This window comes from Rhineura floridana, chromosome 4 (assembly GCF_030035675.1).
Source record: "Rhineura floridana isolate rRhiFlo1 chromosome 4, rRhiFlo1.hap2, whole genome shotgun sequence".
NCBI classification, from domain to species: domain Eukaryota; kingdom Metazoa; phylum Chordata; class Lepidosauria; order Squamata; family Rhineuridae; genus Rhineura; species Rhineura floridana.
Window position 1 is genome coordinate 93,941,324 of NC_084483.1, and position 15,033 is coordinate 93,956,356.

Consider the following 15,033-nt stretch of genomic DNA (forward strand, 5'->3'; position numbering starts at 1 on the left):
CAAACCTGTACATAATAAAAGTGTAAACAGTAAAGTCACACAAACATTAAAATAAATTTAAAATACAATTAAAATACATAAAATACAACACACACACACACACACAAGGGACTACAAAGGTAAAATTTAATGCAGAAGGCATAAAATCAGTGTCAGGCTCTACCGTCAATCCCTCCCAAAGGCTCTCCGGAACAAGATCGTTTTCAGAAGTCTCCGGAAAACCAACAGGGAGGGAGCAGAGCGAACTTCTTGGGGTAGAGTATTCCAAGCTTGGGGGCCACAGCTGAAAAAGCTCTCTCCCGCGTGCCTGTCAATCTAACATCTTTCACTCCAGGCATGCAGAGCAGACCAGAGGCAGATGATCTTAAATCCCGGGCAGGTACATATGGGCATAAGCGGTCCCTCAGGTACATTGATCCAAGGCCGTTTAGGGCTTTAAAGGTCAGAACCAGCACTTTGAATTGGGCCTGGAAACAAATTGGGAGCCAGTGGAGTCGATAAAGCACAGGAGTAATATGCTCCCTGCGCCGTACTCCAGTTAACATTCTGGCTGCTGCATTTTGAACCAACTGCAATTTCCGAACTGTTTTCAAAGGCAGCCCCACAGAATGCGTTACAGTAATCAAGTCTCGATGTCACCAATGCATGTGTCACTGTGGCCAAGTCAACTGCCTCCAGGAACGGATGCAGCTGGTAGACCAGTTTGAGTTGGCCGAAAGCACTCCTGGCTACCGCAGCCACCTGATATTCAAGCTTCAGGGCAGGATCCAGGAGGACTCCCAAACTGTGAACCTGCTCCTTCAAGGGGAGTGCAACCCCATCCAGAACAGGTTGCAACCCTGTCCCTCATTCAAATGCAGATGGATTATCTCGTTTACTTCTAGAGGATGAAAAATCTGAGGAATACACATCAGGTAGATTCTTTTGACATGTTTTCTCTCATGGAGATTGAGAGTCATTCCATCACAGCAGAGATGATACAAAGAGAAACTAGGAGAGCCCCTACACTGTCACAAGTCTACACAGCAACCCAAAATGGCTGGAATGAGCAGCAGAAATCTCGGTTCATGGAGTTCTATCACTGCCGTGAGGAACTTACACTTGACAGTGGTTGTATTCTATGGGGACTAAGGGTCATCATTCCATCCAAGCTAAGAACTTGAGTGTTGGAGGAGCTACATGTTGGACATATAGGAGGAGTAAAGGCATTACCCGTAGTTGTTTGGTTGCCAAGAATAGGCAAACAAATCAAACAGCTTGCAATGAATTGTTGGGTTGTTTTGGATGTTCAAAAGATGTCACAAAACAGCCCCACTTCACCCATGGGAATGGCCTGCCTTGTTTTGGCAGAGAATTCACATATACTTTTGCAGGACCATTTCTGGGCACAATCTTTTTAGTTGTGGTGGATGCATGTTCCAAGTGGCCAGAAGTGTTTATAATGACTTCAACAACAGCCATGCATACCATAGAGGTATTGCAAGACCTCTTTGCAAGAACAGGTGTTCCTGAACAGCTGGTGAGTGACAATGGACTGCAGTTTGTAGCTGAACAGTTTCAGGCATTCCTGAAAAAGAATGGAATTAGACACATAATATCAGCACCATATCATCCACCTACAAACAGATTGGCTGAAAGGTTTGTTCAAAGGTTAAAAAATGCTTTGCAAGCAATGTTGGGGGAAAACATCATGCTGAACCAAAAGCTTGCAAATTTTCTATTTCTGTACCACAACACTGTACATGCAACAATAAACCAAGAGCCTGCAGTTGTTCTTGGGTCATACTTTGTGTTCAAGGTTGGATCTTCTCAAGCCTAATTTGAGAAGAAGTGTTCAGGACAAACAACTGAAACAAGTTGAGCAATCTTCTCATGAAGAAGCACAACTCTTCTCAATAGGACAACCTGTTCTAGCTAGGGACTATAGAGGAGAACAGAAGTGGGTATCTGGGAGAATGAAAGAAAGGACTGGACTACTTCCTTATACTGTAGAGATTGCTCCCAACAACATTTGGAGACAACACATTGACCAGTTGAGGAAATCAGGCATACAGAACAAAGAGGTAGGACCAGACATGACTGGAGTTCTAACTGCAATTTCTGAGTCACCAGCATCAACATCTGCCCTCGAAGAAGACATTCCGCCAGTGGTTGCTCCACAGTCACCAGTACCACCAGACACATCAAGTGTTTCTGCCTGTGATGACAGGTGCTATCCCACTCGAATAAGAAAACCACCATAGCACCTACATTTGTACAGATAATATGGGTTTATATCCAGCAGGGAAGAGTGTAGTGTATTGGGTCAGTGTTATTATGACTATGATTGTTTATGTCTTTAATCTATTGTTCTGCCAGTGATTATTTAGGTTTGCCTGGAAAACATATTCAGGCATGCCCCCTGCGGGTGTTTCTTCTTCCTATTCTTTCTTCTTGTTCTGGAATATTCAGTGAAGAAAAGCTGACAGCAGAAAACTCTACTCTGTCTCCTGTGTCTTTTTTGGTAAAGGGCAGCAGGAGGACTTAACACTGGGGAGCTGGGCTTTCTTGTGTTTCCACCATTTGAGTAAAATATAATGAGCAAAACCATTTTATGTATCCTAAAACACAATGTCTCATCTTCCTCTTTCAACAAGGCTTTTAAGTAGAGACCTTATCCCAGTCTGTGTCTCTGCTGGAATTGCTTTTTAACATGTTTTTAAAGATGCTTGAATATGTTTTAAAGTCTTATGTTCTTAAGATGTTTTAAAGTGCTTTTAGTGTTTTTGTTTGCCACCCTGGGTTCCTTCTGGGAGGAAAGGTGGAATATAAATTGAACAAATAAATAAATAATAAATAAAATCTTTAGGGATTAGCTCAGTGTTTACTGGAGTACATTGTCAGGCATTCTATATCTGTACATGCTGTGCTGGGGGAGCCATATTAGTTTCATTATTAACAGAACAGATACAATCATACCACTCGCCTATAAAATAATCATTTTTTGCTTGACCTCTTGATACCTTTAGTTTGTAAGTAACTTTTTCTACCACAACCAGTTGCCAGATTTTTGTTTGCTAGTAATCAGCTGTTGCTCCAGTAAGATCTCTCCAAAACCTGGCCAAAGTCAGCCGGACTGCTGTCAATAAATGCCTAATGATATCTTTGCACTTTAAATCTGTGTTATTGCTGTCAACCAGGTTAAGTAAAGCCAATTGGGGGGGTCATATCCAAGGGCGATTTGACAATCATCTTGATTTGATTAAAAACTATTGCCCAAAAATCTGTCGCCCTTAGAAATGACCACCACATTTGGCACCCTCTGGAGATGCTGAAGTTGTTATTTTGGATAATAGGGCTGAGGTGGTATACCAGTTTGAGTATTTGTTGTTTGACTTGGGTTGTAGGAGCATCCAAAGCTAGCCTGTTCCATAATCTTACTCAGCCTTGTTCTTTTATTCTGAAGCCAAAACCATCCTCCCATTGTTTTTCAAGACCAGAGAGGTTACCCACATCTTTATCTAGCAGAGCCATGTATGTATATGTTAGAAATTTGATCTGCGGAGCCAGATGTTACAAAAATCACTAAGAATCATAGACTGTTAGCTTTTTGTTGCCTGTTTATTTCTTTCCTCGTCAAAAATGCATTTAGATGTCGCTACTGAAACCAACCCAGAGGAACCTCATTCAAAAATACATGTATTTCATCTTCAGATAGCATTCTATTGTCTTTATAAAAATCTCTGAACCTGTACAGGCCTTTGGACTTCCAAGCTTGACACAGAAATGTTCTATATTGATTAAAAAAATGTGGATGAAAAAAGGAACCAAAGGGGAGGATAATGAGGAAAGTGATATAATCCTGCGAGGCCAGCATCAGTAGAACATTGATGTGGAGCGATTTTCCGGTACTTGGATCTTATTTTGGTTGTTTTACTGTGTATAAAATAAAGAACTTGTGGTATAGCCTCTGATAGTTTTATTTTTCATTGATAGTCAGCGGTTCCCTTCATATTCTCTCAGAAATGAACCCAAATGGTATAATTGTTTAGCTACATAATAAGAGTGAATATGAGGTATCCCCCATCCCCCTTTATCTGTTTGCTGGCAATAAATCATTTTACTTGTCCTTATGTGTACTTCAGGCTCAATCATCCTGTGCTTTTGTTTTTTTAAAAACAGGCCAAGAAGAGCTGCACTGAGCGACAGAACTATAACATAGCATTGTCACTCTTGTTCTTTATTTTCAGTCCCCTTCTTAAATTAACAACAGGGATAGGCAGACTTAAGACTTGTGGGATCTATGTTGTGTTTTAATAGAACCCTGAGATGCACCCACAGGAGCCTGGAGTAAAATAGTGATTGAGGGGAGTAGACACACTTAATGTGCAGGCACAGAGAACACTTGGGCAGACACTTAGCCTAATAATTATGTTTTCAGATCCAGAACTGAGCTCCTGGTTTCCACCAAACTTTGTTTTAGCAGCTTTTCTGGGGGGCAAGGGGGAGGCATGTTTGTTTTTATTAACCAACTTGGAGTCAGAAACCCTTGTGGATCTATTACACATCACCCAGAGATCACCCAATACCTCCAGACTTACATTCTGGCCATCCCTGATTTACAACGCTAAGGGTACAATGTCATGGAATCTGGGAGTGCATCTCAGAGACCAAAGGATTTCACAGATATTCCTCACTGTGGGCAGAGAGAAAGGCCCACTGGAAGCCCCCTACAGCCACCACGCAATGCGCTACCACCACTGCTCCTCTGCCAGCAATGCTCTGCCAGAAAGAGTGAAAAGGAGACATTCCAAGGGCATGTCAGGAAGAGTTTGAGGAAATATTTGGATCTGCTAGACTCCAAGTCCTTCTGTTTCCTTTACCCCATGCTCCTCAGATAGAGAGAAAATGCCAACCTTGGAACTGGTATACTTCTTTACTCTACAGCCAGTCCCTTCACATTCTGCTCTGACTAGTGCAATAATGGCAGGGTTCAGATTTTGGTGGTTTTATCATTACACATTCTCCTGCTCCCATCCTCATTGGATTGCTCTATCCATTTGTCTTTTTAATGGCTTACTCTTGAGTTTTTTTCTTGGAGTAAGCTAACACTATATCTCTCTATACTACATTTTTGTAAGATGTTACACCATTATGATATCATGCAATGTGATGTGCCGTGCAGTGGCAAAACATCTTACAAAAAAGAGATGACAATGTAATTGGCAGTAGTGGCAGGGAGAAGGACGGCAGGAGGGGTGGTGGGGAGAATGAGCAGCAGCAGCAAGGTAAATGGTGGAAGCGGGGTTGTGGTGAGTGCCTGTGGGGTGACTATGAGGGGGAAAGGGGGAGAGCTTCATCAACCCATGGGGGGAGGAGGTCTTTGGCAATGGTAGGTAGGGTTGGCGAGCAAAGTGAGCAGGGGCAGAGCCCTGAGAGAGAGTGTATGAGCCCTGAGAGTGTATGTGTTCTCTCTCTCTCTCTCTCTCTCTGTGTGTACATGTATGTGTGTACACACATGTATGTGTGTACACAGTTTTGAAAGCAACAAAGAGAACTTCACCCAAGCATGCTCTGGTTCCCTATAAGGATTCCATTAATCACCTAAAAATATATGCATATAATTGTGATTAACAAAACAGAGGTTTTTATTGTAATACCAAAACATTTCGGCTTCTGCCTTCATCAGCTGCTAACATACAAATGCTGTCACCAAGGTGACAGTTATAGAGCTTTGCTGCTGGATCTGTTGGCATCTCTATAGCTGTTATAGAAAAGTCCAACATGCTATGACCCTCCATGTTGAAATGTTTTGCAACTGGTTGCTCCACTTTTTTTGTTCAGATTGCCGAATTGTGGTTTCTGAAGCATGCGCTCAGGTCAGTTGTGGTTTTTCCTACGTATTGGATATGACATCCTGGTCTTTTGCAGGACCTGCAGGTGATGTTTTGTTTGATGTAATATGTCCTGCCTGTCCTAGTGCTTGTAAAAGTGGCTGCCTCCCTGAGGTACACACAGGTGATACAGCGTTTGGAGTGACAAGGATGAGACCCTGGATTGGTGATAGGTGGCTTAAGCACAGCTCTCACTAACAGTCTGCGCAAATCAGGATGCTGGGGAAATGCTACAACAGGAGACCTGCTGATGGCTCTAGCAAGATGTTCAGAGTTTGCCAGCAATGGGTAGCTCTCCCTGATTGCTTGGTGATAGGAGATGCTGGATGGAAATCTACCACAAATAGAATCTGTTGCTCTCTGCTCTTTGACACCTCAGTAAGATGGAGGAGGTCTTCTCTGGACAGAATAAGGCTCGGTGGATGTTGCAATTGATAATATGTGGAGGATATTCTCTCAGGAGAAGGTGTTCTTTAAGTTCACTGATCCTTCTCTGGTATTTATCTTCAGTGTTGTAAATAAGTTTGATTCTCAGAGCTAAGCTATACACAATGTTTTTCTTTATATGCTTAGAATGGCAGGATTTCCAGTTTAAATAGGTGTGGGCATCAATGGGTTTGCTGTAGAGATCAGTGGCTATTTTGTTGTTTTCAATGGTGAGAAGGACATCAAGAAAAGGGATGTGCGGATTGTCATTTGTACCATTAAATGTAAACTTAATAGATGGATGGAGTTGATGTAATTTTTAAATTTTTCTAAACTCTCTTTACCATTTGTCGAGACCATAAAGATGTCATCAATGTATCGCCACCACATAAGTGGTTTGTTGATGGCCTTTTCGAGGATCTCCTGTTCCAGTTTACCCATCCAATATGCGGATGATACTCAGCTCTATCTCTCATTTAAGTCCTCACCAGAGTTGGCTGTGGAGACCATGTCCAAGTGCCTGGAGTCCGTTAGTGGATGGATGGGCGAGAACAGGCTGAAGCTAAATCCCGATAAGACCGAGGTGTTACTCGTGGGTGATAAGAGAAGGTTGGGAGACATCGACTTGGTGTTTAACGGGGTGAGATTACCCCTGAAGGATCAGGTCCGCAGCCTCGGGGTCATTCTTGACTCCCAGCTGTCCATGGAAGCTCAAGTTTCGGCAGTGAGCCGGGCAGCTTGGTATCAATTACATCTGATACAGAGGCTGCGACCCTACCTTCCTGTACAGCTACTCCCACGAGTGATACATGCCCTGGTCTCCTCTCGCTTAGACTATTGTAATGCGCTCTACGTGGGGTTACCCTTGAAGACGGTCCAGAAACTCCAGCTGGTGCAGAATGCGGCGGCACGCTTGATTACGGATAGCCGTCACCGGGAACATATCACCCCGGTGTTGATAGATCTTCACTGGTTACCAGTGGTTTACCGGGCCCAATTCAAGGTGTTGGTATTGCCCTTTAAAACCCTATACGGTTTCGGCCCGGTTTATATAAAGGACCGCCTCTAGTATCACCAATTAAGCCGCCTCACAAGATCAGCCACGCAGGATCTCCTCTCGGTCCCACCGGCCAAAACAGCTCGGCTGGTGTGGACCAGAGAGAGGGTGTTCTCGGTAGTGGCTCCCACCCTCTGGAATTCTCTCCCCTACGATCTTCGACATGCCTCCTCCCTGATGAGTTTTTGCCGAGCTTTAAAGACCTGGCTATTCAGGCAGGCCTACAGGAACTTCGAGCTAGATTAGTTTGTAATGTATTAACTGATGTTTTTGATGTTAGCTTTAATTGATGAATGTGGTTGTATTTTATTGTATTGTGTATTGTATTTTGTTGCTGCTGTAAGTCGCCTAGAGTGTCCGTTAATTCGGACAGATAGGCGACTAACAAATAAAATTTTATTATTATTATTATTACATGAAGAGATTTGCATATGATGGAGCCATGCGAGTCCCCATAGCTGTGCCTTGTAGTTGCAAGTAGTGTTCTCCATTGAATGTAAAGTTGTTGCAAGTCAGGACTAGTGTAGCTAAAGTTGTGAGAACCTCTGTTGGAGGATTGTTCATATTCCTGGTGTTAAGGAACTCATTTAAAGCCTGAATTCCATCATTATGTGGTATATTGGTGTAAAGAGATGTGACATTTAAAGTAGCTAGTATAGTATTGTGGAACTGATACTGCTTGTTTAAAGACTCAATTTTAAGCAAGAAGCCCTTGGTGTCTGATATATGATGGGAGGTTTTTCACCATGTTTTGTAAATTTAAGTCAATGTACAGAGTACATTTCAGTAGCTGTGTTGTTACCTGAGACAACTGGGCAACCAGGATTGTTGGCTTTGTGGATTTTAGGCGGCACGTAAAACCTTCCAGGTGTGGGATTTGGATTGACAAGGATATCAGCAGTCTCCTCTTTAAGAAGTGTATATATATATATAAAGTTAGAATTGTATGTCCCAATCTGCATCATTTTGTGCTTATGCTAAATTGCATCTTTCATGGTATTGCTTTTGGAGCTTTTTACCATCTGCTTGGAATTTCTCTATCCTGAATACTATTTTCTGCAAGTTTTGCTATCTCACCAACCACCCCTATCTTCACTTTGCTCATTAAATGCAACTAGTCTCAAATACAGATCACTGGGGCACCCTTTTTATTCCTTTGTTCCATTTAGCTTCTCTCTAATTCCTGTTTATTGTCTAGTTACTGCTTGTTTATTCTAGCCTGCTCCACGAGCTAGAGGGAGCCCCAGCTGACGAAGCGTCAAGGCGAGTTAAGCAGCAGAGCGAGTTCGGCAGCAGGGCAAGGAGGCCAGGGCCCCCCACTCTGCCCGTCTGTTCCCTGACCTCAACTAAACCGCAGTCTCCAACCCATTGACGTAATAAACCTTAAACAAAACTATGCAGGTAAGAAGCCAGCAGGGGTGTGGGGGCTTTCCAGTGTTTTGCACCGCCTGCAGCATGTACGACTATCTGCCTGTTGGACAGAAGTTGTGGGTGTGCTCTCGGTGCAATGAGCTCCTGGCTCTCCGGGAACGACTTCATTTCCTTGAGGCCAAGGTGGTGGACCTGGAAAAGCTGAGAGAGGCAGAGAGGTGTGTGGAGGAGGCCTTCAGGGACGTTATAGCTGTGTCCCACTCCAACGATGATAGCTCTCCTGCTATCATGGACAACAATGGTCTCGGGGAAGGAGAGCATCCAGCTGAGGAAGAGGGAAACGATCCCTTAGAAGGGACCCATTCCTTGGGGGATGAGCAGCTATCCTCTCGTGCCGAGGATATATCTCCAGGGGGTGGAGGGATCCTTGTAGTGGGTGATTCGATCATTAGGAACATAGACAGTGGGGTGTGTGATGGGCGTGTAGACCGCAAGGTGTTTTGCCTGCCTGGTGCGAAGGTTGCGGATATCGCCCGTCATTTAGATAGTTTGGTAGACAGTGCTGGGAAGGAGTCAGTGGTCGTGGTGCACGTTGGCACCAACGACATGGGGAAATGCAGCCGTGAGGTCCTGGAAGCAAAATTTAGGTTGCTAGGTAGGATGCTGAAAGCCAGGACCTCCAAGGTGGCTTTCTCTGAAATGCTACCGGTTCCACATGCAGGACCAGCCAGACAGGACCAGCTTCGCAGTCTCAATGCGTGGATGAGACGATGGTGTCGGGTGGAAGGGTTTGGATTTGTTAGGCACTGGGGAACATTTTGGGACAAGCCGGGCCTGTACAAAAGGGACGGGCTCCACTTCAACCAGAATGGAACCAGACTGCTGGCACTTAAAATTACAAAGGTGGCAGAGCAGCTTTTAAACTGACTGAGGGGGGAAACCCGACAGGAGCTGAGAAAGGTCCGGTTCGGAATAAACCTCCCCCCTGGGATAAAAACCAAAGAAATGATGAAATTTTAAAAGGGGTAGGCCTAGAAGTAGGCATTGTGAGAGCAGGGGCACAGGATATAAATTCAGAAGAGCAAAATTGCCACAGGCCTAACCACAAGTGCCAAAGACACTTGAAGAGAGACACTGCTTACAAGTGCCTGTACGCTAATGCTAGGAGCCTGCGGACCAAGATAGGAGAACTGGAGTGCTTGGTCTTAGAGGAGAGCATTGATATAGTGAGCATAACGGAGACCTGGTGGAATGGAGGAAACCAGTGGGATACGGTTATCCCTGGATATAAACTATATCAGAAGGACAGGGAAGGACGTATTGGTGGCGGAGTCGCTCTATACGTGAAAGAAGGCATTGAATCCAGCAAGCTCGAAACCCCAAAAGAGGCAGACTCCTCCACAGAATCGTTGTGGGTGGTGATACCATGCCCCAGGAGGGACTTAATACTGGGAACGATCTATCGTCCCCCTGATCAAAATGCTCAGGGAGACCTTGAGATGAGATATGAAATTGAGGAAGCATCCAAACTAGGAAATGTGGTAGTAATGGGTGACTTCAACTACCCGGACATAGACTGGCCGCATATGTGTTCCAGTCATGACAAAGAAGCAAAGTTTCTAGATATTCTAAATGACTATTCCCTAGACCAGTTGGTCATGGAACCGACCAGAGGGACGGCAACCCTGGACTTAATCCTCAGTGGGGACCGGGACCTGGTGCGAGATGTAAGTGTTGTTGAACCGATTGGGAGCAGTGACCACAGTGCTATTAAATTAAACATACATGTAACTGGCCAATTGCCAAGAAAACCCAACACGGTCACATTTGACTTCAAAAGAGGAAACTTCACAAAAATGAGGGGATTGGTAAAAAGAAAGCTGAAAAACAAAGTCCAGAGGGTCACATCACTCAAAAATGCTTGGAAGTTGTTTAAAAACACTATATTAGAAGCTCAACTGGAGTGCATACCGCAGATCAGAAAAGGTACCGCCAGGGCCAAGAAGATGCCAGCATGGTTAACGAGCAAAGTCAAGGAAGCTCTTAGAGGCAAAAAGTCTTCCTTCAGAAAATGGAAGTCTTGTCCGAATGAAGAAAATAAAAAAGAACACAAACTCTGGCAAAAGAAATGCAAGAAGACAATAAGGGATGCTAAAAAATAATTTGAGGAGCACATTGCTAAGAACATAAAAACCAACAACAAAAAATTCTATAAATACATTCAAAGCAGGAGACCATCTAGGGAGACAATTGGACCCTTGGATGATAAGGGAGTCAAAGGTGTACTAAAGAACGATAAGGAGATTGCAGAGAAGCTAAATGAATTCTTTGCATCTGTCTTCACAGTGGAAGATATAGGGCAGATCCCTGAACCTGAACTAACATTTGCAGGAAGGGATTCTGAGGAACTGAGACAAATAGTGGTAACGAGAGAGGAAGTTCTAAGCTTAATGGACAATATAAAAACTGACAAATCACCGGGCCCGGATGGCATCCACCCGAGAGTTCTCAAAGAACTCAAAGGTGAAATTGCTGATCTGCTAACTAAAATATGTAACTTGTCCCTTGGGTCCTCCTTTGTGCCTGAGGACTGGAAAGTGGCAAATGTAACGCCAATCTTCAAAAAGGGATCCAGAGGGGATCCCGGAAATTACAGGCCAGTTAGCTTAACTTCTGTCCCTGGAAAACTGGTAGAAAGTATTATTAAAGCTAGATTAACTAAGCACATAGAAGAACAAGCCTTGCTGAAGCAGAGCCAGCATGGCTTCTGCAAGGAAAAGTCCTGTCTCAGTAACCTATTAGAATTCTTTGAGAGTGTCAACAAGCATATAGATAGAGGTGATCCAGTGGACATAGTGTACTTAGACTTTCAAAAAGCGTTTGACAAGGTACCTCACCAAAGGCTTCTGAGGAAGCTTAGCAGTCATGGAATAAGAGGAGAGGTCCTCTTGTGGATAAGGAATTGGTTAAGAAGCAGAAAGCAGAGAGTAGGAATAAACGGACAGTTCTCCCAATGGAGGGCTGTAGAAAGTGGAGTCCCTGAAGGATCGGTATTGGGACCTGTACTTTTCAACTTGTTCATTAATGACCTAGAATTAGGAGTGAGCAGTGAAGTGGCCAAGTTTGCTGACGACACTAAATTGTTCAGGGTTGTTAAAACAAAAAGGGATTGCGAAGAGCTCCAAAAAGACCTCTCCAAACTGAGTGAATGGGCGGAAAAATGGCAAATGCAATTCAATATAAACAAGTGTAAAATTATGCATATTGGAGCAAAAAATCTGAATTTCACATATACGCTCATGGGGTCTGAACTGGCGGTGACCGACCAGGAGAGAGACCTCGGGGTTGTAGTGGACAGCACAATGAAAATGTCGACCCAGTGTGCGGCAGCTGTGAAAAAGGCAAATTCCATGCTAGCGATAATTAGGAAAGGTATTGAAAATAAAACAGCCGATATCATAATGCCGTTGTATAAATCTATGGTGCGGCCGCATTTGGAATACTGTGTACAGTTCTGGTCGCCTCATCTCAAAAAGGATATTATAGAGTTGGAAAAGGTTCAGAGGAGGGCAACCAGAATGGTCAAGGGGATGGAGCGACTCCCTTACAAGGAAAGGTTGCAGCATTTGGGGCTTTTTAGTTTAGAGAAAAGGCGGGTCAGAGGAGACATGATAGAAGTGTATAAAATTATGCATGGCATTGAGAAAGTGGATAGAGAAAAGTTCTTCTCTCTCTCTCATAATACTAGAACTCGTGGACATTCAAAGAAGCTGAATGTTGGAAGATTCAGGACAGACAAAAGGAAGTACTTCTTTACTCAGCGCATAGTTAAACTATGGAATTTGCTCCCACAAGATGCAGTAATGGCCACCAGCTTGGACGGCTTTAAAAGTAGATTAGACAAATTCATGGAGGACAGGGCTATCAATGGCTACTAGCTGTGATGGCTGTGCTCTTGCCACCCTAGTCAGAGGCAGCATGCTTCTGAAAACCAGTTGCTGGAAGCCTCAGGAGGGGAGAGTGTTCTTGCACTCGGGTCCTGCTTGCAGGCTTCCCCCAGGCACCTGGTTGGCCACTGTGAGAACAGGATGCTGGACTAGATGGGCCACTGGCCTGATCCAGCAGGCTCTTCTTATGTTCTTATGTTCTTATTACACAGGCAAGCCACCTATTGTGAATTAATTGAATTGAATTCTAGATGAAATTACTCCGATTTATCTAGAAGGATTACAACTATACATATAATTACTTAGATATTCCTTGGGTAACATCGTCAGAATAAGCAGCAAAAACTAGATTTAAATACATAAAGACTTCTGGAAAACATTCAGGTCGTTATAAATACTAATTCCACAGTGACATGGCAAACAATTTCATGGCAGAAAGATTTCTCTCTCCAAGACATTACACAGGAAACAGATAAATGGAAAGTTGGTGCTGGTTGTAATTCTATGTCAGAAAGGGATTTCCTAAAATTTTAATTGCTATGTGCTGAGAAAGACTGAGATGATACCGCTTCCTTTAAAACGTTAAGAATAGGAGACTGTTCATTGGTTGCTGCCTTGGGCTAATAAAATATTGTTCACATTCTAGCTTTACAATCAGACCTAATAGACAGCCCAATGAAAAAAAAATGCAACATTGCTGATCTGCACCTCTTGGGACAGAGGTAATTTTGAAGACCTTTTAAAATAATTGTCTACACAATAGATGTTTTCTCAGTAAGAACACAGTTCAACTGGCAAATATATATGGATTAAGAACTGCTCAAACTATACACCTCCTCTAATCACCTATATTTGTTCTAATCCCGATTAAGGGATTCGGAATTTTAAATAGGTAGTAAAGCAAAATGACACAGCAGAAGCCCCATTTCAATTGTGTTAATTAGCTACGTATTTGATGTTTAATGCTCTATCTCACATGAAAAGGTCTGGAAGGGGAAAAATCTGTAACTTGCTTAGAATTAATCTTGCCTGGGCCTATTCTTCTCTTGTGGCGACTGCTCAGAAATCAAGATCCCCAAACATTCCTCGAGCCATAGTTGTTGCTATGCATGCAAACAGGAGAAAAGACCAATACTCACCACATTGAAATCTAGATTTTTCTCTACCCATTCTTTGGCTTCTTTGAATTCATCTTTCATTTCCATGATATACAGTGTATCCAAGGCATCGACAATGGTTGCTCCTTGAATATTACCTGAAAAGGCCAGCAATATAATTACTGATAAACTTCCTTGTTGCGCTATCCAGAAATCTTTATTAAGCAGGCAAAAACTGTGGCAACTTTCATGTTTCTCGGTCTAGAATGCTAACTACAACTGAGTTACAGGAATTATGAAGGAAAATTCAAATTTCTTATACCAACTGGATTATTTTGTTTACTTAAGGCTGCAATCCAAGATGCACTTACCTGGGAATAAGTCCCATTGAACCCAATGGAGCTTACTTCTGAGTAGACATGTACTGAATTGCAGCCTTAGTGTCTTATTGGGCAGCACTGAAAATCTGATGCACATTTTTGTGCCATGCTCTAGTTGTCTGCATTTATGAAAATAAATTTCTTGTCAAGCCTGCTGTATCAGTCTACAGATGAGAAAATGCTTATTTGTGAAACTAATTTTCCTGTCAAGTCTGCAATATCAGTCTATAGGTAAGAAAATGCTTCATTTTGTGGATAGTTTCTGATTAAAACAGAATTTCCTGAATAAAAGGTATAATCTCTGCATTAAGAAAACTATTTGGGATCCTTTTATATTCTGTTTGCTTCTTTTACTCCTGTGGTGCCTAAACTACATCCCTTGGCTATCTCATACACACAAACACCACACAAGTGTGCTTTATTTGTTCACATTCTGCATTCCTCAAGCCATCTCTTTCAGATTTTGTCTCTCAGTTCTATTATTCTCCAGGATCCTAACTGCAAGATGTTCTTATTTTGTATATAATGATATTGCATCTCACTTGATGAGAAGGTTGTGTGTGAAGAAGGTTTTTTATTTTAACTGCAGCATTTCTATTCTGAACCACATCATTCATCCCCATTCTTGCTATTTCTTCTCTAAGTGACCCCTCAATAACACAATTCTTTCTTACAACAATGTGCTTGTTAATAATTAAATACTGAACTGTTACAGCCATGCACAACACTGAATATTTTACAAAAAAAGTTTTAAATATTTTGCTAATAGTGCAACCACATAACTAAAGAAAATGTGAGCAAACCTTTGGGGAAGATCTTCAGATCGGTCCCCAGTTGGCAATTTTTAAATTATAAAAGTATCTTGACGTGTTATACTGCTCC

The 15,033-nt window shown here is 42.8% G+C and overlaps 1 protein-coding gene across 2 annotated transcripts in view; it reads right to left on the bottom strand.

Annotated features, from left to right (window-relative positions):
- MAN1A1 (mannosidase alpha class 1A member 1) overlaps window positions 1–15,033 on the bottom strand; it is a 98,284-nt gene that overhangs the window by 44,437 nt on the left and 38,814 nt on the right. For both annotated transcript variants that reach the window (XM_061623717.1, XM_061623719.1), the window contains exon 3: window positions 13,814–13,929. In XM_061623717.1, the coding sequence (XP_061479701.1) occupies window positions 13,814–13,929 (116 nt within the window). The remainder of the gene's footprint in view (window positions 1–13,813; window positions 13,930–15,033) is intronic.